General features: G+C 29.5%; 2 protein-coding genes across 2 annotated transcripts in view; one reads left to right on the forward strand and one right to left on the reverse strand.

Moving 5' to 3' along the window:
* Positions 1-2,454: 2,454 nt before the first annotated feature.
* LOC129959340 (uncharacterized) overlaps positions 2,455-26,963 on the reverse strand; it is a 32,660-nt gene continuing 8,151 nt past the window's right edge. The window contains exons 5-9 of the mRNA XM_056072158.1: positions 23,576-23,625; positions 21,404-21,675; positions 5,061-5,144; positions 3,696-4,175; positions 2,455-2,659 (exon numbers count right to left, since the gene is read on the reverse strand). The gene's annotated coding sequence lies outside the window, so the exon portion shown is untranslated. The remainder of the gene's footprint in view (positions 2,660-3,695; positions 4,176-5,060; positions 5,145-21,403; positions 21,676-23,575; positions 23,626-26,963) is intronic.
* LOC129958316 (uncharacterized) lies at positions 8,660-11,709 on the forward strand. Its single transcript, XM_056070713.1, has one exon. It carries the CDS (start codon positions 8,660-8,662, stop codon positions 11,495-11,497), a length of 2,838 nt encoding a protein of 945 aa, XP_055926688.1. The 3' UTR covers positions 11,498-11,709.

Genomic DNA, 26,963 nt, shown 5'->3' on the forward strand with positions numbered 1-26,963 from the left:
TTATATTGAACATGAGTAGTAGCATTAGATATATAATAATCAGGATGATGCTGACTAAATATTTACTTTTCACAAAGTAGTTTTTTAATGTTCTTATTGATAGCAATAAAACATGTAATTACAACGCTAGGCTTCCTGAACTGCTGTGCTATTTAGAACAACTACAGTATGTCATTCTGATATATTTCCTACTCTTTACTATTTTTTTTTTTTATTTTTCTATTTGCTTTTTTTCTTTTATAGCCATTTATGCTTTCAACTTACCAAAACTACTTATAGATTTTAAAGTTGTTTTTCACATACATATTTATTCATGAATATGATGAGCAAATAAGCCCATCACTGAAGGAGACTTGTATTACATAATGTAAGCAAAACTTACATATTTGTAAATGAATAATAATTTCATAATTCCTGACTTACTATTTAATTTTTTTATTTTGTATTATAGATGTGTGTGGCATTTCTCAATAAATAGTCATACATAATTAGTGTGAATTCTTTTATTAATTTTGTATAACATTATGACTTTTAAAAATATCTTTCAATGGTTTTACTATCAGAATACAGACTGGTATTTTTATTCCAGCATATTTTACTTCTTAATTATAAGCAGTATTTTTTAAGAGATTTGGTGAATGCCTTTCATGACTTGCGCCATTAAAAAATTATTTAGCTCATCACATTTTTAGACAAAGGATCCTTGCCTCCTCTGAAAAATCACAAGATATGTTCAAAAAATTTGACTTGGACAACTTTTTTATTTTAAATAATATTTTATTGTCAGCCTGATTATATTGTTTTTTCACTAAGCTATATTCACTAAGTCTTATGAATATATTAGGAAAATTAGTGAAAAAATTAATTTCACTTCCCTCTGAAACTAATTTATATTTCAATTTATAAAGTATTCAGTATTCCTTTCTAGAAAGATATATGTTGAAATATTTATTCTGATAGTTGAAGGATTTTTTATTTTCTTCTTCAGCATAACTCTACATCAGTATAGGTTACTTATTATTCGATTTTAAACTGGAGTATATAGTATAATGTAAATTCATACTAATGCTGAATAATATTTATATAAATGAAAATACCCCATTTATTTGCGATGTTCCATGTCAGTACATAATGACGGATTGTATTTTTTCCTCCTGGAAATAAATTTTAAAGTAAAGAATTTTATTTAATTTTTGTAAAGGAAATTAATTTTTGTTAATTATTTTAATAACAATTTTGCAATACTAACAGATTAATATATAAAAATGTAATTAGAATCTGGCTCATTTTTTATTTCGTATGCATGTATGTTTCATTATTTTATTTTTAATTAGTAACATAAATGTATGGGAAATTTTGTAGACTGTAAGTCTTATGCAATAATTTTATATGTATGTGTTTAATATAAGACGAACAGTGCTTTTCTGTAAAGTCTTAGAGAAAATACGGCCATGAAAAAAAAAGAAGAAGAAAAAAAAGAAAGCCACAACTCAGTTTATTTTAAATTCGAAGAATTAAAGAGGAATCTTGGATGTAGTGTTTACATATTATTGTCAGCTAACCATGACTATTGGAGAGAAATACTATGAAGCTTCACCAAAAAGAATATCAAACAAAAAAGAAAATGAAATAAGTACACAATTTTTAACATCTCAGAAAAGAATATTCCCTGTTATGAAATTAACCTGGAGTTAAACTAAAGAATGGCTGAGTCAGCACTTTTAGAAAAAGTCACAGCTCTTATATCCCAAGAAGTTTGGGAAACTTGTGCAATTATTAAAATTAAAGTGTTTTTCAATGTTAAATTTAAATGGATAGAAAATAATTAATTTTTAAAATGCAAATAATTTATTATGTATGTATGTATGTATGTATGTGCATACATACATACATACATCCAATTAGACACAATCTTGAACGTTCCCCCTGCTACCATTGCCTGTGGTAGGCATAAAAGAAACAAAGCTTTATGAAATGTTTGGTGCATTGAGATGCTTTTAGGTTTTAAAATAATTATTAAAATATAAAATAAATTTAAATTTGCTATTTAATACAACATAAGACCAAATGTCTTCATTAGAATTATTAACTTTTTCAGAAAATAGAAATATTTTTTCAGCATTTTGTTTATACGTTTTGAGTCTTTTTTGTAACTAATTACAATAAATAAATGTAGAGAAGAAAAGATAATGAAATTTGTTTTAGAGAAGATTGATTTCAGGTCTGAAAAGGTTAAAAGCAACTAAGAGAAGTTAGTAATGAAAGAATGATGAATTAAATGCTAAGGAAGTTTTTCTTAAAATAAATTAAACAACAGAAGAAAAGCAACTTTTCTTAGCATCAAGAATTAAATTTTTTTTAAAAGAATGAACAATTGCATTTATTTTGAGAGGTCTACATTACAAAACTTTTCTTTTCATCTTTGAAAATTGCATGGTTGGAGTTCTGTAGCTGTAAAATAAAATATTTTATATCTAAGTAATATTTCTGCCTTTTTTTTTCATCTCACAAGGAGGTGGGACTACTCATGTCTTTTTGCTTCAAAGGGCTTGAATATTCCTGGAGAATCATGTCTTCGTTTGTTATTTCCATTTCACATTGGGGGCATGAACTTCGTTACTGAGACCATTTTCTTCAAATACCTGAAGCGTGTGTATATCTGCAAATTGTAATAAAAAAATTTCCCACAATCAGCACTGCTTTCAAATCATTCATTGTTTTATAGTATTGTCATGAATTTTGTCCTTTTTAATGGATTCAGAATAATCAGAACTTCGGCTATCTTGGTTGAATTTTGATACCAATAGAATTTTGTCTTTCTATTGGGAATTACTAGAAATTCGTTTTAAGTGAATATTTCCAATTATTTTGTTCCGATGAAGAAACTGAACACGAAAGCCCGTTAGTAAACTAAAAGAGACCCTGGGGCATTCCAAAAAACCCCAGTACATTTCATTTTGAAAAAAAAATAATGAATGGAAGCTAATAATTTAGTTTTCCTTGAGTTGTAAAATTAAAAAAAACTAAAACAGGAATATCTTTATTTTAGCAGTTCTGCTACTGCTGAAAATAAATTCTGGTAAAACATTTTTTTTTTTTAAATCTGCTTGTATTTTTAAAGAATTAATTTTTTCTCATGATAATCCTTTATTTCGCAGCGCTTTGAAATAAATATATTATTTTCATTGTAAATGCCTTCATTTTAAAATACTAGTGAATACCAATTTATATGAAATCAATTTTAAAATTTAAGAACTAATCTAAATTTATTATTAACATAACATCCAATTCAAAGCATAAGCAACTAATGCATAAATTTAAGTGTTATCTCTTACTGGCTGACAAATTTATCAAGACCAGAGAGACATTTATCACTCCGTTTTAAAATACAGTAAATGATAAGGAAATTGCATTTTTGATCACTAAATTTGTTTAAATATATTAATTGAATATTAAAGATCTCTATGGCGAGAAATATTTACTCAAAAAATTTTCTTGTGCTACAAATGAAAAAAAAGTCATCATCTGAAAAAGGTATGAATTTAAAAATATTTTTAGAAATTCTAAGTACATTTTAGTAGAGTTTTCTTAAAATATAAAACACATTTAAATATACATGAAAATAATTTTACGTGAAATAAATGACTAGAATTCATCAAAATAAACTTTAGTTAAATTTTAATTAGCTATGCGACCTTAGGCAGCTGAATAGTTAAAAAACGCCACAGGCGAGCAATAATTTTGCTGATTCCGTAGAAACGAAGTTTTTCCTTCAATAACTTAATTTCTTCAACTGAATGTCAGTAAATATTCGGAAAAAAATTACTGACTTCACATATAAAATTTCATTTTAAAATATCCTTCCAAATTTTGACAGCATGGAAAAAGGGGCAGGGCTGCTCCTCTTGCCTCTTATCGATTTCTGAAGGCATCTTGAAGCTCATTCATTGGTCTCCATTTCTACCTCAACCTTTACACCGTTTCCCCCTTTCTAGTTGAGGAAGAGAGCTGAGCTTTCCCTTCTCTCTGCATTCTACCGACGAGTTATCTTCAGCCACGACAGATGGCGGTGCAAGCACAATTTTGCCTCTAATCTTGTCACTGATTGATCTCCTCTCCAAGATGGCGATATTGCTGCTGTTTCCAATTCGGGACTCTTATTATTACGTCTCGAACTAAAAGGAGAGACAGTTGTGAGAAAATGAATATAATTTAATTAGAATTTTTAATAACATATTCGATATCTAAGAAAAAAATAGACTAGTAAGAGAGACGTAGGATAAGTTGTACAAAAAAATACTTAATCTTCCTGGTTGCCAAATAAATAATTTTGTAAAAAATACAAATTCTATGAATTATAAAATATTAGGATGATTTTAATACTTTATTAAGTACAATTTATCGAATATGAAAACCCTTTGGCTAATTATACTCGATTTGAAGGTTGTGATACACTTGAAGTATCAGAAAGTCATACATTTCTTTGGATTTATCTTTTAATTTTTTTCTATACTAATTGCCTTAATTTATCTCCATATCATGCAGGCATACATACCTTGAATAGGTATAAAATAATAATAGGAAATAAATGAATTATTGCTAAAATCTACAGGCACTTAACATTAAATGTGCTCCAAATGAAAGCAAAAAATCAAATAACCGTGTACTCGAAGATTTAATCAGTATAACTGGCCCTTTATGTTTTATTACATCCACTTAGTTATTAGAATATTTATGAATACGGAACCTCCATTTCCATAATAGTGTGTGCTAATTTGACACAGTGGACAGTTTAAAATCATAATAGATAAATAAAAACAAATTCATTTTTACAAAGTTAATAAAATTTTTAAAAAACCATCCACCTCAAAAAAATCATTAACAAGTTAAAAATATGTTGAAACGTGAAACTAAGTTGTCCAGAAAAGAGGTGCCTCATAATGTGCATTTCCTAGATTCGCAAAGTACTTAAATCCACCACTGCAATGTGCACAACTAAGTGACACATCAGGCGAAGAGAAAAAGCAGAAAGAAAAAAAAAATGATTTTCTTATCCCTACCTCCTTATTCACATAAAAGGTTTGCTTTAACTGTCTCGCTTTTTCATCCAACTCATTTTGGTTTCATTTTTGTTTTCATATTGCCTTGAAAGATAGGTAAAATTGTATCATAAAAAGAAACAACATTTTAAGTAAATTTTACAAAGCACAAGAAAATGAAAAAAAAAAAAAAAATACTTTATACCCAAACTGAAAAATACAAATTAGAATGGATGACAAAAATTGCAAAATAATAATGTCTTTGCTTTAATGACATATACAAAATATATAAACACATACTACCGACAAACATATACTAATTGCACAAACACAAAGTGATCACACATATTAATTATTAAAAATTTTAAATAAATAAAAGCAACCTTTAAAAAAATTATTTGTTTCAAATCAAGGAAAACGGAATAACAGAATTGAATGGAAGGTACATAGAAATACAGGGTGAGCACAAATGATGCACCCGATTTTAAAAAATCATATTTTTGAAACTACTGCACATATTACAATAAGTAATACATGAATTTAAAGAGAAATATTCCATGTTTTTTTTTTTTTCAGTTATAAATGTTCGATGTGTGACTCTCTTGTTACAGGGTATACGTCCAATCTGTAATCCAGTTCGTTCCAAACATTTTGTAGCATCCCTCTGTCAATGGTTCTGAATGCTGCACAAATGCGTTCTTTAAATTCTGACAGTGTTTTCGGCATTGGTAGTGCATAAACAATGTCTTTGACATAATCCCACAAAAGAAAATTCAGAATTTAAAGAACGCGTTTGTACAGCATTCAGAAAAATTGACAGAGGGATGCTACAAAATGTTTGGAACGAACTGGATTGCAGATTGGACGTATACCCTGTAACAAGAGAGTCACACATCGAATATTTATAACTGAAAAAAAAATAACTTGGTATATTTCTCTTTAAATTCATGTATAACTTATTTTAATATGTGCAGTAGTTTCGAAAATAAGATTTTTTAAAATCGGATCTATCATTTGCGCTCATCCTGTATAATATGCAAATCTAATATATAAAATTCTCGTGTCACAGTTTTCGTTGCCATACTCCTCCGAAACGGCTTGACCGATTTTGATGAAATTTTTTGTGCTTATCCGGTATCTATGAGAATCGGCCAACATCTATTTTTCATCCCCCTAAATGTTAGGGGTAGTCCACCCCTAAATTTTTTTTTTTATTTTTTAGACAAAATTTTTAATTTCTATTTTTTTATGATACAACATACAAAAATACATACAATCCTCAATTTTCACCCTTCTACGATCAACCCTTATTTTTTAATAGCCATTTTAGTAATTTAATCATTTTTCCTCTCCGGTCGAAAACTGATCAATCGTCATTTAATTAGTTATCCCCGCCAGATGTCTACAGGTGTCACTTCTGACCCAGTAAACAGCACGGAGTAGGGATGAGAACGAAGCCGGTCTCCTTTCTTTCTCACTCCCTACACAGTTGTCGGCCATCATTATTGTTTATGCATCAAGTGTAGTAGTAACGTTGACAATTATTATTTTGCTATCTCAGTGTAACTCTCATATTAACTTTTAATCATTCCTATTTTATCAATAATAATTAAATTATCAATTTTGAGTGTATTTTGCACGATTAGTTAATCAAGTGATTTTATAACCTCAAAAGTACTCAACACGTGACACGAGCTTCCAATAACAACGGATTTTGTGTTGTAAGTATACTTTTTTTTATTTATATCGAAAATGTTGTTGATCTTATAAAAATGTAATTTTAATTTAATTTTATTAAAAAAATGTAATTGAACAATTAAGATTTTCATAGTTTCAATTTTTACAGTGAGCAATGCCAAGAAAACGCAAAGGGGCTGATTTGAGCCGCAGTACAAGTAAAGCTCGAAACTTGCGAAATAGCAGATCCGAAAGAACAGAAGAACAAATCCAGCAACAAAATACTGATGCACGTGTCAGAATGGCGCAATTGCATCAAGAAGAGCCAGAAGATACACGAGCTGAACGCAATGAAGTCAGAAGATTAGAACAACGACAATCACGCCGTTTCACAATAGACGAAGAACAAATGACCAACAACAACAGGTACATCGAGCATTTATATCTGATTCATTCCTGCGTCTAGCATTCCAGTATGAGCCCGATATTGAATATTATGCTCATTCAAAAGTGGTAATTGGTGCTATGGACAAGGAATGTCCGCATTGTCATGCTCTGAAATTCAAAAATGAGCCAGCTGGGATGTGTTGCGCGTCAGGAAAAGTGCAACTACCTGAAATTGAAACACCACCTGAACCATTGAACGGCTTACTTATCGGCACGGATTCAGATTCTAACGTGTTCCTGAAGTCAATTCGAAGATTCAATTCATGCTTTCAAATGACATCGTTCGGAGCAACAGAAATAGTTCGAAATACTAATGCAAATGGTCAACAATTCAATTCTACATTCAAAATCAGAGGCCAAGTTTATCATAAAATGGGCTCACTGCTGCCAATGCCAAACGAACCACATCAATTCTTACAAATCTACTTTATGGGCGGCGAGGATTCCGGAAGCGCACTTGCCAATCGCGTGAATGCACGTTGTGATTATAATAACCTTGATTCACTTTATGCCAGGTGCATCGTCAGCGAGCTAGATGCTCTTTTGAACGAGCACAACGAGTTGTTGAAAATATTCAAATCACATATGCACTAATTACAAAGCGATAATCACGCTATCGTCATTAATCCTGATAAAACACCAGCTGGAGAGCATATTCGTAGATTCAATGCACCCGTTGTTGATGATGTTGCTGGAATCATGGTTGGCGATTGTACAGCTGCACGAGAAATTCTGATTCGTAGAAGAAATAATAATCTTCAGTTCATTGCTGACACACATCGTTCATATGACGCTCTCCAATATCCGCTAATATTCTGGAAGGGACAAGACGGATATTGCATAAACATAAAACAACGAGATCCCGTATCAGGTACTTCATTGATTATTAATTTGATCATTAATCATTTAACAAAACAATTAAATTATTGAACGTAATAAATTTAAATTAATTTTTATGAACAAATATTACAGGAGCTGAAACAAACAAGAACGTTAGCTCAAAGGATTATTATGCGTACCGATTAATGATTAGACGTGGCCTGGACAACGTCATTTTACGATGTCGTGAGCTTTGTCAACAATTCATGGTCGACATGTACGCGAAGATTGAGAGCGAACGACTACGATACTTACGATATAATCAACAAAAGCTGCGCGCGGAAGAGTACATTCATTTGCGAGACGCTATCAACAACAACGCCGACGTCGCCGAAATTGGTAACCATGTCATTTTACCATCATCGTACGTAGGCAGTCCACGTCATATGCAAGAATATATACAGGATGCTCTGACTTTCGTGCGCGAATATGGACGACCATGTTTATTTATCACGTTCACATGTAATCCAAAATGGCCAGAGATTACATCTTTGCTACTGCCTGGCCAAAATGCAATACATCGCCATGACATTACAGCACGTGTGTTCAGACAAAAGTTGAAGTCTTTAATAAGTTTCATTACTAAATCACATGTATTTGGTCCCACACGTTGATGGATGTATTCGGTTGAGTGGCAAAAGCGAGGATTACCTCATGCACACATTTTGGTTTGGTTCATCGACAAAATCCGTCCTGAAGAAATCGATAGTATCATTTCTGCGGAAATTCCAGATCCATCCACTGACCAACTGCTGTTTGATATTGTTACAACAAACATGATTCATGGTCCATGTGGTACTCTTAATAGTTCATCGCCTTGCATGGCTGATGGAAAATGTACTAAAAATTTCCCTAAAGATTTTACCAATGATACGGTCACAAATGTCGACGGATACCCAATATATCGTCGAAGAAATCCTGAAAATGGCGGACAGTCATTTATTAAAAATATCATCAACACAGACATTGATATTGACAATCGTTGGGTGGTGCCATATTCGCCTCTGCTGAGGAAGACATATAATGCTCATATTAATGTTGAGTTCTGCAGTTCTGTGAAGAGCATCAAATACATTTGCAAGTATGTCCATAAAGGCAGTGATATGGCTGTGTTTAGAGTGGAAAATACTAATGTGAATGCTCCTCCAGTGAATAAAAACGATGAAATAACGCTCTACCAAATTGGTCGGTACATCAGCTCCAATGAAGCTGCTTGGCGTATCTTTGGTTTTCCAATTCATGAACGGGATCCAGCAGTTGTTCAGTTAGCCATCCATCTTGAAAACGGTCAGCGTGTATTTTTCACGAACAAGACAGCGATTGATCGTGCAATAAATCCACCTAAAACTACACTCACTGCATTTTTTGAAATGTGTAATCGTGCGGATGATTTTGGTGCCTTTGCACGAACATTACTCTATTCACAAGTACCACGCTATTTCACATGGACTCAAACAAAAACATGGATGCCCCGCAAGCAAGGCTCACCAGTTGCTGCATGTCTCAATTTATTTAAATCAACCGCCTTGGGGCGATTATTTACAGTCAATCCAAGACACACGGAGTGCTTTTATCTTCGACTGTTGTTGGTTAATGTTACTGGCCCATTATCATTTCAAGATATACGTAAAGTGAATGGGCAACAATATCCAACGTATAAAGATGCATGCCTTGCACTCGGCTTGCTGGAAGACGACAACCAATGGGAATGCATGCTTGATGAAGCTGCATTGAACTGTACAGCAATACAAATTCGTCTACTATTCGCTATAGTGTTGACTACATGTTTCCCAGCCCGAGCACAGATATTATGGGAAAATCACAAAGATTCAATGACTGATGATATATTGCATCAACATCGTATACGGTGCAACGATCTAACCATAACATTCAGCGACGAAATGTACAATGAAGCATTGATTGCTATTGAGGATCTTTGCATTGTCATTGCCAACTTACCACTTAGTAATTTCGATATGAATTCGCCAAATCGAACTGCATCTGATTTAATGAATACTGAAATGAATCGTGAACTGCAGTACAGTACTGTAGAAATGGCAGCGATTGTTGCCCGCAATGTCCCACTAATGAATGAGGAACAAAGAACCATTTATGATCGCATTATGCTCGCAGTTTCAGCTGGACAAGGTGGGTTCTTCTTTTTGGATGCACCGGGTGGAACTGGCAAAACATTCGTTATTTCGCTAATTCTTGCTGAAATACGATCAAATAATGGCATCGCATTGGCCGTTGCATCATCGGGCATTGAAGCAACTTTATTGGATGGAGGTAGAACAGCTCATTCAGTATTTAAGCTGCCACTAAATATTCAGAATAACCCTGACGCAGTATGCAACATTAAGAAACAATCGTCCATGGCCACTGTGCTGAAACGGTTTAAAATTATTATTTGGGATGAATGTACTATGGCACACAAACATTCACTTGAGGCGTTGAACAGGACATTGAAAGATATTAAAAACAGTGACAAACTATTTGGCGGAACTCTGTTGGTCCTTTCAGGTGATTTCAGGCAAACACTTCCAGTCATTCCACGTTCAACATACGCTGATGAGATCAACGCTTGCTTAAAATCATCTCCATTGTGGCGTAATGTTGAAAAATTACAGCTAAAAATAAATATGCGCGTTCAAATGCTTCAAGATCCATCCGCTGAAACATTTTCAAAACAACTCTTAGATATCGGTGATGGAAAAGTTGCTATAGATGAAACTGGATACGTAAAATTACCGACCGATTTCTGCACAATCGCTGATTCGCAAGATACTCTCATTGAACAAATATTTCCCGATGTACACACACAGTACATAAATCATGAGTGGCTTGCAGAAAGAGCGATTTTAGCGGCAAAAAATGTAGACGTTGACAATTTAAATCTGAAGATACAAATGTTGTTGCCAGGGAACTTGGTATCATATAAATCTATTGATACAGTTTGCGACGACAGCGAAGCAGTAAATTTTCCCACAGAGTTTTTGAACTCACTGGATTTGCCAGGCATGCCACCGCATAATTTACAATTAAAGGTTGGATCTCCAATTATCTTGCTTCGTAATTTGAACCCGCCCCGGCTGTGCAACGGTACGCGATTAGTCATTCAAAAATTAATGAAAAACGTGATCGAAGCCAGGATTTTAAATGGCAAGTTCAGAGGTGAAAATATACTCATACCACGGATTCCTATTATACCTACAGATGTGCCAATTCAATTCAAACGTATTCAGTTTCCGATTAGATTGGCATTTGCAATGACTATCAACAAATCCCAAGGTCAAACGATGTCTGTTTGTGGATTAGATTTGAGAACACCATGTTTTTCACACGGACAATTATACGTGGCATGCTCTCGAGTGGGTAAACCATCCAGTTTGTTTGCGTTAGCTAAAGATGGACTAACAAAAAATATTGTTCACGCTATAGCATTAAGAGATTGATATTGTTTAATAGTGTTACTGTCGTAATTGTTTAATTAATGATATATAATTTTAAGGAATAAATTATAATAACTTAAAAATAATGTTTGCCTTTTGTTATTTTTATATTCCCTCATCGTTCACAGCGCTCCATGCTTATTTCACGCATATACCACATTCTTACATACATACAATATACACATTCTAACATACATACATACTTACAATAAGTAAGCTATTTTTTGTCTACACTAGAAATTACTAGGAAATTATTTATATGGCAAAACAACGTTTGCCGGGTCAGCTAGTATATATATATAAGATATTGAAAAAATGTAAAACTTTTAGACAGTATAAAGTTCAATGAAATAATCAAGCTTCTGGTTGTGAGTAAATTAGTCGAAATCTAGTAATTTTTAAAAATAAACATCTTTGTATTGCACAAAATATTCTGAATTAATCAAAATTATTTTGGATTTTTAAAGCATATTCAATTTTAGAATTGAGAAATGAAGTTGCTATAAACTTTTGTTGTAATCTATCTAATGAATAAATTTAGTTTATATATGAATTTACAAATTGCAAGTTTTAGCAAAATTTGGTATACTTAGTCATGATTATTTTTCAATCACGTGACATCAAGAAGAGCAATTTTGGGTTGCTCTCCGGTTGCAGCTGAAATACCAACGCCATCTATTGCTGATCAGATAAAAATCGCCGATGAATACGACAGAACAGCCTTTAGCGAGCGGAACTCCTGCTTCCAGTAAGTTGGAGTGGGTGGAGGATGGGGCACACACGGAGACCAATCATGATTCATCTCCCAATCTGAAAGGTACTGGTTAGTTTCTCTTGTTCGGAGCATGCGGAAAAAGAGGATGTCACAACTGAATACGGCTGTATTTTAGGGAATATGACAGGGGATCGGCGGAGACAGAATATAAAATAATTAGGATAGACTCAGTTCGGATAAGCAAACTGCAGATTTTTCAGGCATACGTTAAAATGAAATCATAAAACAAGTGTTTATTACATATTAATACATGGGCTGATGGTAAAGTTTCGGCCTTGAGACTGGAGGACTCGAGTTCAAAATTTTAAATGCAATTAGTTTACTTATATTTTAGAAAATTACTGATTTTTCTTGGGGGAGGAGATGAATGATTGCTAATAAAAAAATACGAATATATTCCAAAACAAATTCGTTTCCGTTGGGCAATGTATAAAAGAAACGAGAACTAAACAACAGCTAACAATAAAAACTAGAGGGAAATTAATCAAGAAAGTATAAGGAAAGGAGAGGGAGACAGTTGAATGTGTGTGAAGCCTGGTATGCAACCATCGTAGCCCAGCCCACACAGAAGGCCAACTCAAAAGGAGAAACAACTGATTTAAGTCTTATGCTGTACTGAATAGAGCGAATTTTGATGTCTTCTGAGCAAGCACATCTCTTATTTATAGACTCTTTTTTGTCTCTCTATCATTATTATTATTACTAGCCACATTGGCGATCAACTGGTTCACCAGAAATAATCATTATGTTTAAATTCCATTCAATCTAGCTCATGATTTCCTCAAAAAAGTATTTTCAAGCATTAGATTAAAACATACATTAGAAATTTGTTATTTTAATAGCATGGCTCAGTACACCAGTTTTCTAACTTTTGCGGTATCGTAGTTTCACTTTCTTATTAATTATGTCAACTATAAATAAAGATATTAAACAGCATATTTCTTCGCTTTGAAAAATTGAACAAATTTCATGATTAATTATTTGATGAAGCAATGAAATGGTTTCAGTTTCACTGCAATAAAGAAATATGTCGTTGAAAATATATGCAAAACACCATTTAAAAATATTTTTAAAATGAAAACACGCACTTAACTTTTTGCTTAGTTCACCAAACTTTTAATGAGAAAAATTAAACCAAATAGGTTTAAAAATAAATAAATAAAGATTTTAAAATAGTTTTCATTTTATGCGATTCCGAAATCTTGATAGATGAGCAAGCACAAAAACTTGATTCAAAATTACATGAGGCCCATTCTCACTTATATAATATAGCACTTATGCAACTTCAAAATATTATCTGAAACTAAATTAGCCAAACATGGACGGATCATAAAAAATATAACTGCGTAACAGAAATAAGAAATTTTTTCAATTATAGTAATTATGACATGGGTAATAAAATTAAAATAATTTAGAACTTGGAACTTTCCTGTCAGAAATTGCCATATTTATGCATACACGTAAATGGCCTTTTTTTCTTTTTTCTTAATGATCTAGATCTGCGGTCATGAAGGCAAGGATTCAAAACCCAAATCTTCCTGAATATTTAGTGATGCCTGGTCAATCTAGCAGATAACCACCAACAAAAACTTGTCTAAACATAATTTAATATGTATCTGAGGAAGAAGAGTTTCCTTCTCATAAAAATGAAATTTTAAAATTTATCATAAATCAATAGTATGTTTATTTCAATATAATTACGAGATAATTTTGTTCTCTATTAACTATTCTTTTTTTTTTCAATATTTTTCAGTAGAATAGTGTTATATTTGACGATCTATGAACTCTGAATAATCTTACTCCATTCTTCCTCAATGACACTAATGGTAGTAGATGCCTACACTGAAAATAATAATAATGTATAAAAGATTTACAATCCCGAACGAACCATTATTTACTAATGCAAGGTCAGTATATTTATGTGTGATGAAAATTGGTCCGATTCAAATCTGACACTACTTTAAAAAAATTAAATTGAGATAACCATAAAAAATTTTATGCCACAATTTAAATAAAAAAAAAAAAAAAATGGTCAAAACAAGCAATTTTACTCGACGTCAGAGCAATTTTCAAATACATGAGAAACCAGAAACTGGGATAACTTTTGTAAAACACACTCCTTCTTATCAACATTCATTTATATATTTGCTTTTTTTGAAAAATCTTACTGCACATTACCAATTGAATACAGCTTCATTAAAATTAATTTCAAAAGAATAATGTTTTACCTCGCATGAATGATTGAAGTTCTGATAATAAAATTATATACTTATCAAATGTCTGTTCAAAATAACATTCAATTTTGTAAACTTATTTTCTCATTGTCCGATTTCTACTTTTCAAGTTTAAAAGTCATAACCTTTTGAGGGTGGTGGGAGAATATCTGTCCCACCCTTTATAAGATTATTTTAATGAGGTCTAGTTATTTTCATGCAAAATTATTTTGATGTATATTAAAATGTTTCTTATATTTTAAGAAAACTGTACTAAAATGTAGTAGAATTTCTAAAAATATTTTTAAATTCATACTTCTTTAAGATGTTTTTTTTGTTTTTTTTTTCATTTGTAGCACAAGAAAATTTTTTGAGTAAATATTTCTCGCCAAAGAAATCTTTAATATTCAATGAATATATTCAAAACAAATTTAGTTTTCGAAAATGCAATTTCTTTATCTATTATTATATTCGAAAAATGTGAGTAAATGTACTTCTCTGGTCCTTATAGATTTGTCAGCCAATAAGAGGCAGCACTTAAATGTATGCATTAATGCTTATGCTTTGAATTGAATATTATATTAATAATAAATATTAATAATATATCTCTGGTTGTTCTGAATCTACTAAAAAGGAGAACATTCATGAAAATACTATAAAACAATATCTGATTTGAGTGCAGTGCTGATTATGGGAATTTTTTTTATTACAATTTGCAAACAAGTACATGCTCCAGGCATTTCAAGAAAATTGTTTAAGTAACCAAGTTTATGCTCCCAATGTGAAATGGAAATAACAAAGACAAGAGTCTCCTAGAATACTCAGACCCTTTGAGGAAAAAGACACGAGTCGTTCCACCTCTTTGTGAGATGGAAAAAGGCAGAAAAAGTTTTTAATGTAGACTTCTAAAAATAAATGCGATTTTTCATTCTATTTTTAAAGTTTAATTCTTAATGCTAAAAAGAAGCAGCTTTTCTTCTACTGTTTAATTTATTTTCATGAAAATTTCATTAGCATTTAATTCCTCATTCTTTCATTACTAACTTCTCTTAGCTGCTTTTAACCTTTTCAGATGTGAAACCAACCTTCTCTAAAACAAATTTCGTTACCTTTTTCTCTTTACGTTCATTTAGTCTAATTAGTTACAAAAATATCAATGTATTAACAAAATGCTGAAAAATATTTAAGCTTTCTGAAAAAAATTAATAACTCTAATGAAGACATTTGGTCTTATGTTGTATTAAATAGCAAATTTAAATTTTATATTTTAATAATTATTTTAAAACCTAAAAGCATCTCAATGCACCAAACATTTCATAAAGCTTTGTTTCTTTTATGCCTACCACAGGCAATGGTAGCAGGGTGGAGGTTAAAGACTGTGTCTAAATGGATGTATGCACATACATACATGCATAAATTATTTGCATTTTGAAAAATTAATTATTTTTTATCCATTTAAATTTAACATTGAAAAACACTTTAATTTTAATAATTGCACAAGTTTAACAAACTTCTTGGGATATAATAGGTGTAACTTTTTCTTAAACTGCTGTCTCATCAATTCTTTAATTTAACTCCTGGTTCAATTCCAAAACATGGAGCCCTTTTTCTGTAATGCTAAAAATTGTTGAAAATTGAAATTAAAAAATTTCATTTTCTTTTTTGTTTTGATATGGTTTTTGGTGAAACTTCACCATGTTTCTCACAATGGTCATGGATAGCTGACAATAATATGTAAATACTACATCTAAGATTCATCTAAGTCTTTAGTTAAAATAAATAATTGTGGCTTTTTTCATGGCTGTATTTTCTCAAAGACTATACAGAACATAGTTCAACTTATATTAAACACACACATACAAAGTTATTGCATAAGGCTTAAAGTTTACACAAATTTTCCCATATATTTATGTTACTAATTAAAAATAAAATATTGAAACATACATTTTTCTTTACGAAATAAAAAATAAGTCAGATTTTAATTACATTTGTACATATTAATCTGTTAGCATTGCATAATTGTAATTAAAATAATCAACAAACATTAATTTCCTTCATTAAAATTAAATAAAATTCTTTCCTTTAAAAATTTATTTCCAGGGGCGGTGGGGTGGAAATACAGCCCTTCATTATGTACTGACATGCAGCATCTTAAATAAATGGGCATTTTTATTTATAAAAATATTATTCAGCATAAATATGAATTTACATTATACTACAGTTTAAAATCAAATAATAAGTTACCTTACTGGTGTAGAATTATGTTAGGAAGAAGATAAGAAATTCTCCAAATATCAGGATAAATATTTCAACATGCATAATTCTAGAAAGAAATACTGAATACTTTATACATTGAAATATAAAAGAATTTCAGTGGGAAGCAAAATTAATTTTTGCACTAATTTTCCCAATATATTCATATGACTTACTGTATACAGCTTCGTGACAAATGAATATAATCAGACTGAAATTAAAATATTATTTAAAATAAAAATTTAAAAAAAACTTGTCCAAGTGCAATTTTTGGAACATATTTTGTGATTTTTCAGAGAAAGCAAAGATTCTTTCAAATACAGAATATATAAAAGTGTGATGAGCTAAATAATTTTTAAATGGTTTTAAAAAAATTTACCAAGTCCCTTTGGAAGGGAAAAAAAAAAAAAAAAAACTGCTTATATTTAAGAAGTATAAAATAAGCTGAAACAAAAATACCAGTCTGTAGTCTGATAGTAAAAACTTTGAAAAATATTTTTAAAATTCAGAATGTTACCCAAAATTTAAAAAAGAATTCACACTAATTATGTATGGCTACTAAATGAGAAATGCCACACACATCCATAAAACAAAATAAAAGTTTTAAATAATAAGTCAAGAATAATGAAATTATCATTCATTTATAAATGTGCAATTTTTGTTTACATTATGCAATACAAGGCTGTTTCAGTGATGGGCTTATTTGCTCATCATATTAAATGAATAAATACTTATGTGATAAACAACTTTCAAGTCTATAAGCAGTTTTGGTGAGTTGAAAGCATTAATGGCTATAAAAGAACAGGAAACAAATAGGAAAATAAAAAATAATAATAAAGTGCAAGAAATATATCAGAATGACATGTATAGCTGGTTCTAACCAGCACAACAATTCAGGAAGTCTGGTGTAGTAATTGCATGTTTTATTTCTACCAATAAGAAAATTAACAACTATTGTATGACAAGTAAATATTTAGTCAGCATCATCCTGATCATTATATCTTTAATGTTACTGATCAAAGTTAATGTAAAGGTGTGAATTTTATCTTTGAAACACGGCTTTAATAAAGGTGAATGCAGTGGACCCCCAAAAGCATTTCAATACTACTTTTTGTTGGAAGGATCACTGCAATTCTTTGGAAGAACTAACATATTGTTACTCAAGATTTACATAGATACAACAGTGTTCGTAAAAAATGCAGAATTTTGTTATAAAAACACATAAGTTGATCCATTTGATCACAAACACTATATTATATATATTTCTAAAATAATTTTGCTTCAGAAAGAAAGAAGACAATATATTCTTCAGATTGTCAAAAATAACAAACCTGCAGATAATAATAATTATGATATTTAGTTATTAGTGAAGTTCTAAAATAAGTATTTTCTCTTGATTTTTCTTTTTAAAGTGTTTATTTTTGTATATCTCCTTAGCAGCAAAGTACATAGTATTGTGCTAGGTTACACTTCCAAATATGTAAACTAAAAACTTTATTATGCCCTTGAATAATACAATGCATTTCTCAAATGAAAGGCAAAACTTTAAAGCATAGTCAAGTTAATAAATAAATAACTATCCCAAAGTACATCTTCCTTTATTTGGTCTGAATTCTGATGACTTAATAAAATGACATGCACACACTCTGATAATGAAAACAAATATTTAAATAACTTTAATACAAGTTAACTAGCATTCATCAAAATAATGGACCCCTCAATTTAAATATGATTAAGAATGCATCACAAATAGCATCTAAATAATACTTAAAAATAAAAATATTGATAAAAATTTAATATCAGTCCTAACTAGTATGGAGCTAGCTTTTTAATGTGAAATTAAAATTCTGATACACTGAATGTAGTCAGAATCAACCCTTTACACGCCAAAAAGTAATGAGGTACATAATTATGCATATGAGTGCGATAATTTTTTTTATGTGTTTTGGACATTGAAAAATATAGTTATATGTTTGTTATTATTCCAAAAAAGTAATGTCAAAGTTTTTGCTATTAAAAGACTTCTATTTTAATCATTATCTAACAAGAAATGAAAACGACGTATTTTTCAGAATATCGTAAGTTATACTTGATATAGGAGTGCAAAGGGTTAAATTAAAAAACCGAAGCAATATATACATGAATAGTTTCTTTCTGATTCATCATTGAGAAATGTTTTACATATTAACAATGCTATTTTGCTTTACTAATTTTAAAAATTGACAACAGATTTATTAAGCCTTTATGTTAAAAATATTATATTATTCATATTTATTATTCCTTGTTCATGTCAAATGAATTTTCTTCTTTGTATTTATCAAAAGTGCTGTCAAATTTATTATATAGATTTTAAAAATTAACACAAATTCTTCACTCCATCATAGAATGAGTAGTGACACAATACAATTTATCTGGAAGGCACTGTAGTGAATTTTTTTGAGCTCAGACACGTTATATGAAGGAAATTAGTCTTCAATATATATTATTTTTTATAATATATATTGAAAATAATACCAATCACACTGGGACTGCAATTTATATATGCAATTTCTAACAACAATTTAATTTTTGATCATTTTTCCACAATGCCATTAGATCAAAAATATAAAGCTGCTATACAGTTAATACTGACTTGCATTTTTGCTCCATCTTGGATAAGTAATGGGCAATGAACAATTTTATAAAGTACTTTCATTTCTAAATGTGTAATTATTCTTGTAATAAAAGTGTTTTGACATGCATAAACATGATGAAATTTAAAAAATACTTTTACATTTTTTTTATCTGATTTATAATTTATCAAAATCATCACACATTAATAATCAGTGGCATGACTACAAAATTTCATATTTTGAGAAGGGAAAAATGAAACTATATAAACAATTCATACAAATTTGTGATCAAACTTTACACGTTTAAGCCACCAACTTCGAATGATTGAAAAAGTAAATAATATGATGAATAGTGAAAAAGAGGAATTCTGAAAAATCTCAAGAACGCAAACCTCATTTACAAATTTTCAAGCATACATGAGTTTCTCACTAAAGAAAAATAATATTGAAACAAAAAAGAGAAAAAATTATGAAATCTATTTTCTTAGTGCTTAGCTACTTTTTTATAAAAAATAATTAAGATTTGATAAATGACATTTCTTCCCAACTTAAAAATGCCGAAAATATTTGCAAAGTCTGAATATGAAATAAATATGAAACATTTAAAATACAGTATTATTAAAAAAACAACCAGGGTTCAACCAGATATTTACTTGAAATCAATACTGCCAACAAGAATCACAAAAACTCTACAGCATTAAATATTTAGATTAGTTGTTTAATGTCCCAAACATGTAATCTAGAAATGATATTAAAACAGATCATAGAAGAATTTATTAATAAAAATATTTATTAAATAATGAAAATAGATTATATAATATATATAGAAAAAAAATTTAATTTTTCACAATCATTTTAATAAGTGCATATGTCAGAAAAATGCACCAATCTCAACAATCTGACCATACCTTTCTTAATTTTCTCATCATGAATACTTAATTTAAATATACACAAAATTATGAAATGCCATACACAGCATCCAAAACTTATTGCCCATTAAGAATTTATATACAATATTTAGGCTTTAAAAGAACATGGAAGAAGAATATAATTAATGAAAGTTTCTATGTAGCTTGTAATCCTCATTTGCATCTCCATAATGGTGATTTCACAAGGTATTTATTCACTTTGAAAGAATATCACCAAAAAAGTTCAATTTGCACTCAGTCTCTCATCATACAATAAATACCAGAACTTTTTGATCATCATAAAGGGAATCCATTAAAAGTGCAATATTTTAATTTGAACTTCACAAAAATATTTTTAATAGACACTATTATTATTGAACTACAAAAAAAAATTAAGTATGTGCCAAATAAAAAACAAAAGATATCAGAAATTTCTGAAGATAACTATTTTGATATATTTTAAAATATAATTCACTAATTTCATTCAAAGTAAGAATAAAAGAAATAATTTTTTTGTAGCCTAAAAAATTTGGCAGAATGAAGAAAGATATTTAAGAATTAAAATAACAAGAATGTATATATACTGTTTGGGCTTTTACAAAATATAGAGAAAAAGCACATTTAATGCAAGCTACCATCAAGTGTTTCAGGCAAAATTTAATTTATTAATTACCTCTGTTCCAACATTAAGAATACATTAAAAAGTGATTAAGTTACATCCAAAAGCACAATCTGAAATAGAAACATTTTATAATACATTTAGTCTCATAAATATAAAGATTAAAATTATACAGAGAAATATCAAGAACCTGCTCAGCAGCTATTAAATAAAGGAATATTTTGACACTTCTAGGTACAGTGGAATAAAACTATGATTGTTACTAAGGTTTTTTTGGGTTAAGAAGACTTTCAATGATGTAATATGGATTTCAAAAATTAGTAATGAGTTATAGAATGTGAGTTAAAACGCAAGAATAAAGAGAGGAGGCATAAAGAAAGTCATTCTTCTATTTTAAAAAAGTTGTAGAATATTAAAATTGTTTCCCAGATGCAATTAAGACGTATCTAAGAGAAAGATAATAGTATGATGAATTACCATACTAAATTATACATAATTTAGTTCAAATATAGATAGTTTATGCATATACCTTGCAATTCCGGTAGCAGAAGCAACAAAGTCATGAATGCTTCATAACAAAAATAATCCAGTTTACATGCCCCTCCTGATAACAAATTAACAGTATATTATATTACATATAACTTTCCTCCACATGAAGAATTTGCCAAAGAGAAAAAAATTCTCAACTTCCAAAAATAAATAAATAAATAGTAAAATACCAAGTCTTTCAAGGAAGTGGCAAAAAGGCTTATAATCCTTCTTTACATGTTTATAAGGACAATTCCGCAAAATATTTATTTCCTAGAAAGAAAGAAGAAGGTTACAAGGTTTAAAATTTAAAAAAAAATCATTTTATGAAATTAAAAATCCTATTAAAGTTCTTTAAAGCATTAGCAATGGCTTCCTAATGGAAGCATCCCCTCAAAATAAACGCTGAAGCAAACCAATTAAGCAGCAATGGTACATTCTAAATATCCAGTCAAAATCACCTGCGTAAATGTTTAAAGTGTATTTTAGAACATAAAATTGGTAAAAGCCATTAAATAATAGTAGTATTTTTTAACTATTAGCAGCATTATAAATTATTACGTATTATATAAAAATTTGGAAAAATCAATAATTTGAAAGTAGTTAATATGTTATACAGAGTTATAGATGTGTGCTAACTATATTGTTTCAGGAAAATGCAAAAATGGTATTTAGTGCAATCATTGATGTAGCATTAAATTAGGCATGGTAGTAGAAAGATAGGGAGAAACAAATTTTGGATTCAAGACCCTGCTGATATGTTTTAAACACACATAAGGGTTTCTTGTTAATGCCTAATGCTATGCATGATTTCAAAGTCCTTAGTAAAATAATATAATCAGCAAGATTAAAGACATTAAAAGTTTTTACGAAATGTAACATAAAAATGAATCCTAAGAATGAATGGACATTTCTGGGATAAAATTATGTCTTAGGATGTCATGAAAATTTTACTGTAATGCATTATAAATATAAGATCTAGGTCAGTCCATTCTAGTTTGATTTAATACATGTATGCGTTAATAAAATTTAATCTAAAGAGAATTCAAAATAATAAAATTTAATCCAGAGAGAATAAATTACTTGCATTTTAAAAATTTATCTCATGGTTTATTTATACTCATTCATTATACAAATAGCTACAGTCTGGTATATTTTGAATTTGCTGAAATCATATTAAATATTATATAACAAGCAATAAAATGTCTGGGGACATTATTTGCTACGTTTGTTTTTAGAAAATTACAGCATAAAAAGCTTTGAATAAAGACAAATATAGGTATAAACCAGCAGAATAAAAATTAACAATATTCACATACCAAAATCAATAAATAAAGTTGCATCTTATAATAATAATAAATTTTACTGACACGGAATATGAACATTTCTTGAATAGCCAAAGTTAATCACAAGTTGACTAAGTAAGAAGAGAAAGTTTTTGCAAATTATAAAATATACTGCATTTAAAAAATCAGTGGTATGTATTTAAAATTTAAGAAAATTCTAAACTTAAATATTTAATGAGATTTACTATGCCTCCCTGTGACCAATTTAATATAAATAAGGTAACAACCTAAAATCAATGTCTTTTAATGATTAAATTCAATTACATTTTAAATGGATACCTGAATAGAAAAATATTCAAAAAACATAAAAAAAGTTTATAAAAATTTCACATTTGAACAACTATCATTTTGAAAAATAATTACTAAGAGGATTAACAAAGCAACTTCTGTAGTTCTATTAGTTTCAGGCATCTTATTGAACAAAAAAATGAAGAAATTAGAGCATAAAGGAAACACTTTAAATATTATTACAGTATAATAAATTAATCCTTTTGCTTTATATTTCCTAAAAGTTAAATGGTAACTATAGATAGCATTTATTTTAAATTAGAAAGCCATTTATTTAATTTCATTATAAGAAAACAGGAAATTAGTTTCACGTTATAACAATTTCAGTCAAGATCAATGACAAAATTACAATACTAGCATCAGAAACAGTAGCTACTTTTGCAAACAACAAAGAACTAAATAATGGACAAACATGAAAATATTTCAGAAAGCAAGAAATACAACTAATTTATTTTGTAATTATTAAAACCAGAAGTTAATGGAAACCCCCCCCCCCCAAAAAAAATACAACATGCATAACATCATTTCAAAAACCTTACTACTGGTAGATTTTTCGATCCCGGATCATCTTTAGATTTTTGATTTCAGTCTAAAAAAGAATTGAAGAAAATGAAATTTTCTTGCAGTGTACTCATGGAAATAAAGTTGATGCGAACAAAATTTTTCTGTATCAGAAATATAGAATTATGAAAATGGTGCATAAAAATGGATTAAAAATTGTTACATTATTCATTATAGAAAATTCTATCAACAAATTTCAGATGCATCATAATATGCTTAATAAAGTTTTAAAATTGTTGAATACAAGCATTGTATGAAGGTGAGAAACAAATATCAGATCAAATAAGAAGAGAAAGCTTATATAAAATATACTGTTTTAAAATAATACACATGAAACCAACAGCAAGAATGAAAATTTCAGCAAATTCAACAGTTTACATTACAATAGTGCCCATCTGTGACCATTATTTAAATAGGACAAAATCCTCTGTTTAGTAGGAAAAGAAGGAGGGGGGGGGGAAACTACAATTCATTAAAAAATTAAAATTTAAGATTCAAGGAATTATGCTCAAAAAGGGGGAGGGGCCTTAAACAGAGGGTAAAGAATAATTACAACATTTCATTTTTTATTTCAACACACTATGATGATATTAAAACATAAGGAAAACATTTAGAATACTACTATTGCATAGTACTATAACAAAGATTAATACAACTCCCTACTTATAGAAAATTTCGAATAAAAAAATTCCACCTACCAATGTAATTTTTAAGACTTTTAAGGAAGACTCATAAAAGCCTGTGGAGTAGGTGTCCGTACTGAATACAAGAATAAATTTTTTATTTGAATCTGTACAATGTTAAGGAAAAATCAGGATACAATTCAAGGCTCTATAAAACCAATTTGGAATGGTGCACAATTAAGGCAAATAGAATTAAAATCAAGAGAAACTTAAATGAACTTTTAGAGGAATGTAAAGACGTTGTGATAAAGCTGTGAAATAAATAATTTTGAAGTACATTCAAATTTAAAGCCCAGTTAAAACAAGCTTTTGCAGAGTCCAAACAGTACACTTTATTTTAAAATGCAGAGTCGAAAACGAGATTCACAGATTAGAAACAAAAGATACGTTCAGAACTCTGCATGGGAATCACGGAAGTACATGTAGTACAAGGTGGTTGTATAAGTTTATTTGAGAATAATTCAGTAACTTTAAGTTGCAATTTAATTGAGCCACAACACACTATGTCAAGAGATTAGAGAGAATTCTTCTTAGTTTAAAAGGAAGGAAACAAATCTCAAAATCAGATTTTCACCATTCAGATTTGCAAAAGAAATTTTGGCTGTCAGGAAGTTCTGACAATAAGAATGCATAATGGATTAAATATTTATAAGAGATTAATGTATGGTTTGAGCAGAGTACTTGTAATTTGTCAGCATTATGCAGATGAATTATTTAATAGTATGGAAGAAGTTAGTGTTTAAGGATGGCGCTAGAATAAACAGAAGTCGCAAGATGCCTCATTTTAAAACTCCAGAAAAAATTATTTTAGACAAATATAAAGAACAAGGAATAAAACAAAATCTAACACTACAAAGGCAGTATAATCTGTATATCTAAAAAGACTAGCAGTAATCATTTTGATAGCTCTCATTAAATTATCCAAAACCAAACTTTTTTCAAGACTAGTTTGCTAAAATATGATTTTAAATTATATTTAGCTATTAATTTTTATATTTGTATTGCATTTTTTTTTCTTTGTTATGCTGTTAGAGCTAAATTATCATGTTTGAGAATATTAATTAAGTGCAGTTCTCCTTTTTCAATCAAAAATAATCTCAGTACTTCTTATATTCTAAGCTTCACAGTAAAAATAAAACCTTTAATTTGCAGTGCTTTGGTTAGAAAAAAATGTCAATTGTAATGTTTTATTCAATAATAAGAAACAGATCTGCCAAATCACAAACTCACTAATGTCTGATTTATTTTTTCTGATTACAGAAAGACAATCAACACATATTTTGAATGAACATCAGCTACCATCCAAAATTTAATCGAGAATTCATTAGGGTTTCCCTACATGTATTGTTCACCAATGCTTTAAATGTTTGCTCATCTACAATTATGCTTTAAACTGCTCTTAAAAAAAAGAAAGAAAGAAAATTGAATAAGCATGCTCAAAATCTCTAATATCAGTACAAATCGATCTGTCTGAAGTACTTTAGATTTTGTTAACTTCAGATCAAACAGTAAATATTTTAAGATTTTTCTCATTCTACTCTGAATAACTATTTCGTGAAAAAAAGTTCGTCATGCAACATAAATTTTTTTTAAATACTTTTAGGAAAAAAAGAGCTTTTAATTCATCCCAAAGCTGTATAGCATGCAAGAGTTGACAAGCTTTTGTGTCTGCACAATGTTATATGAAATGCAGAATATTTTCATTAATGCAGAGTATTCGTGAACTTGGAAAATTCTAAAAAGTTACATGCCTAAATTCAGATGAATGCAGTTCAGGCATTTCTTTCAACATATTGTTTTGTTGTCGCCTTTCTAAAGAATATCAGAAGGAAACTGCAGCCTACACTTTCCTATTTTTTGCATCTTTTTGACCTCACTCGTTTTGGAAGATAGATATTAAGTACATTTGGTTTTGAGCTCCTCTTCACAGTCAGGAATTCATTTTGAGAGAAACCAGATTTTCCATCTGAATAAGAATCGGTTTCGGATAATTTCTATAACAAATATATGTCACTGAAATGGACATTCATGTCTTCTGAGATGGTGAAGCATATGCATGCCAGCAGTTAATAAAGTTCTACTATTCTTTGCTAATGTTTCATTGTTACGTGCCAATGCACGTGTAACATTCAATTAAATGTGTATTAAGTTAACTGTATTAATTCAAAAACCCAAGTGTAAAACATTTCTACCAAGTAATGACATAGGATTGCAGAAGGAATTATAATTGCATCAAATAAGGAATTTTTCATAAACAATCCTGCACACTTATGGAAAAAGGCTTCACAATAAAATTTAAAACTTTGCAAAGAATAAAATATTTTATAATTTTTTTTTCTAAGAGAATCCCCGATTTCAAAGTAGAAATTTGTTGCCATTTTTACTAAATTTTCAAAACAGAGTAGATATAAAACTAAAACTCTTCATGCAAAAGGAAATTGCAACAATAAGAAGTGTAGTCTGAGAACTGATTCTGTTATTTATGATATTTTATTAAAAATAATTCTACAATACAAAAACTAAATTTTTACATTTCTTTTTAAGATTACAGATCTAAAGAGTGAACCATGTGGCAATATATATAAGTAAAGAATGCTTTCATAGGATGCTAAATTATTTTTACAAAATAAGTACACTTTAAAGATGTTAATGTGCAATAGTTCATACACAGAATTTATTCTAC

The sequence above is a fragment of the Argiope bruennichi genome, chromosome X1, assembly GCF_947563725.1.
Source record: "Argiope bruennichi chromosome X1, qqArgBrue1.1, whole genome shotgun sequence".
NCBI lineage: Eukaryota > Metazoa > Arthropoda > Arachnida > Araneae > Araneidae > Argiope > Argiope bruennichi.

What these genes read in the sequence shown, in the direction of transcription:
- LOC129958316 (XM_056070713.1), top strand. Translation starts at nt 8,660, where the DNA reads ATGTATTCGGTTGAGTGGCAAAAGCGAGGATTACCTCATGCACACATT.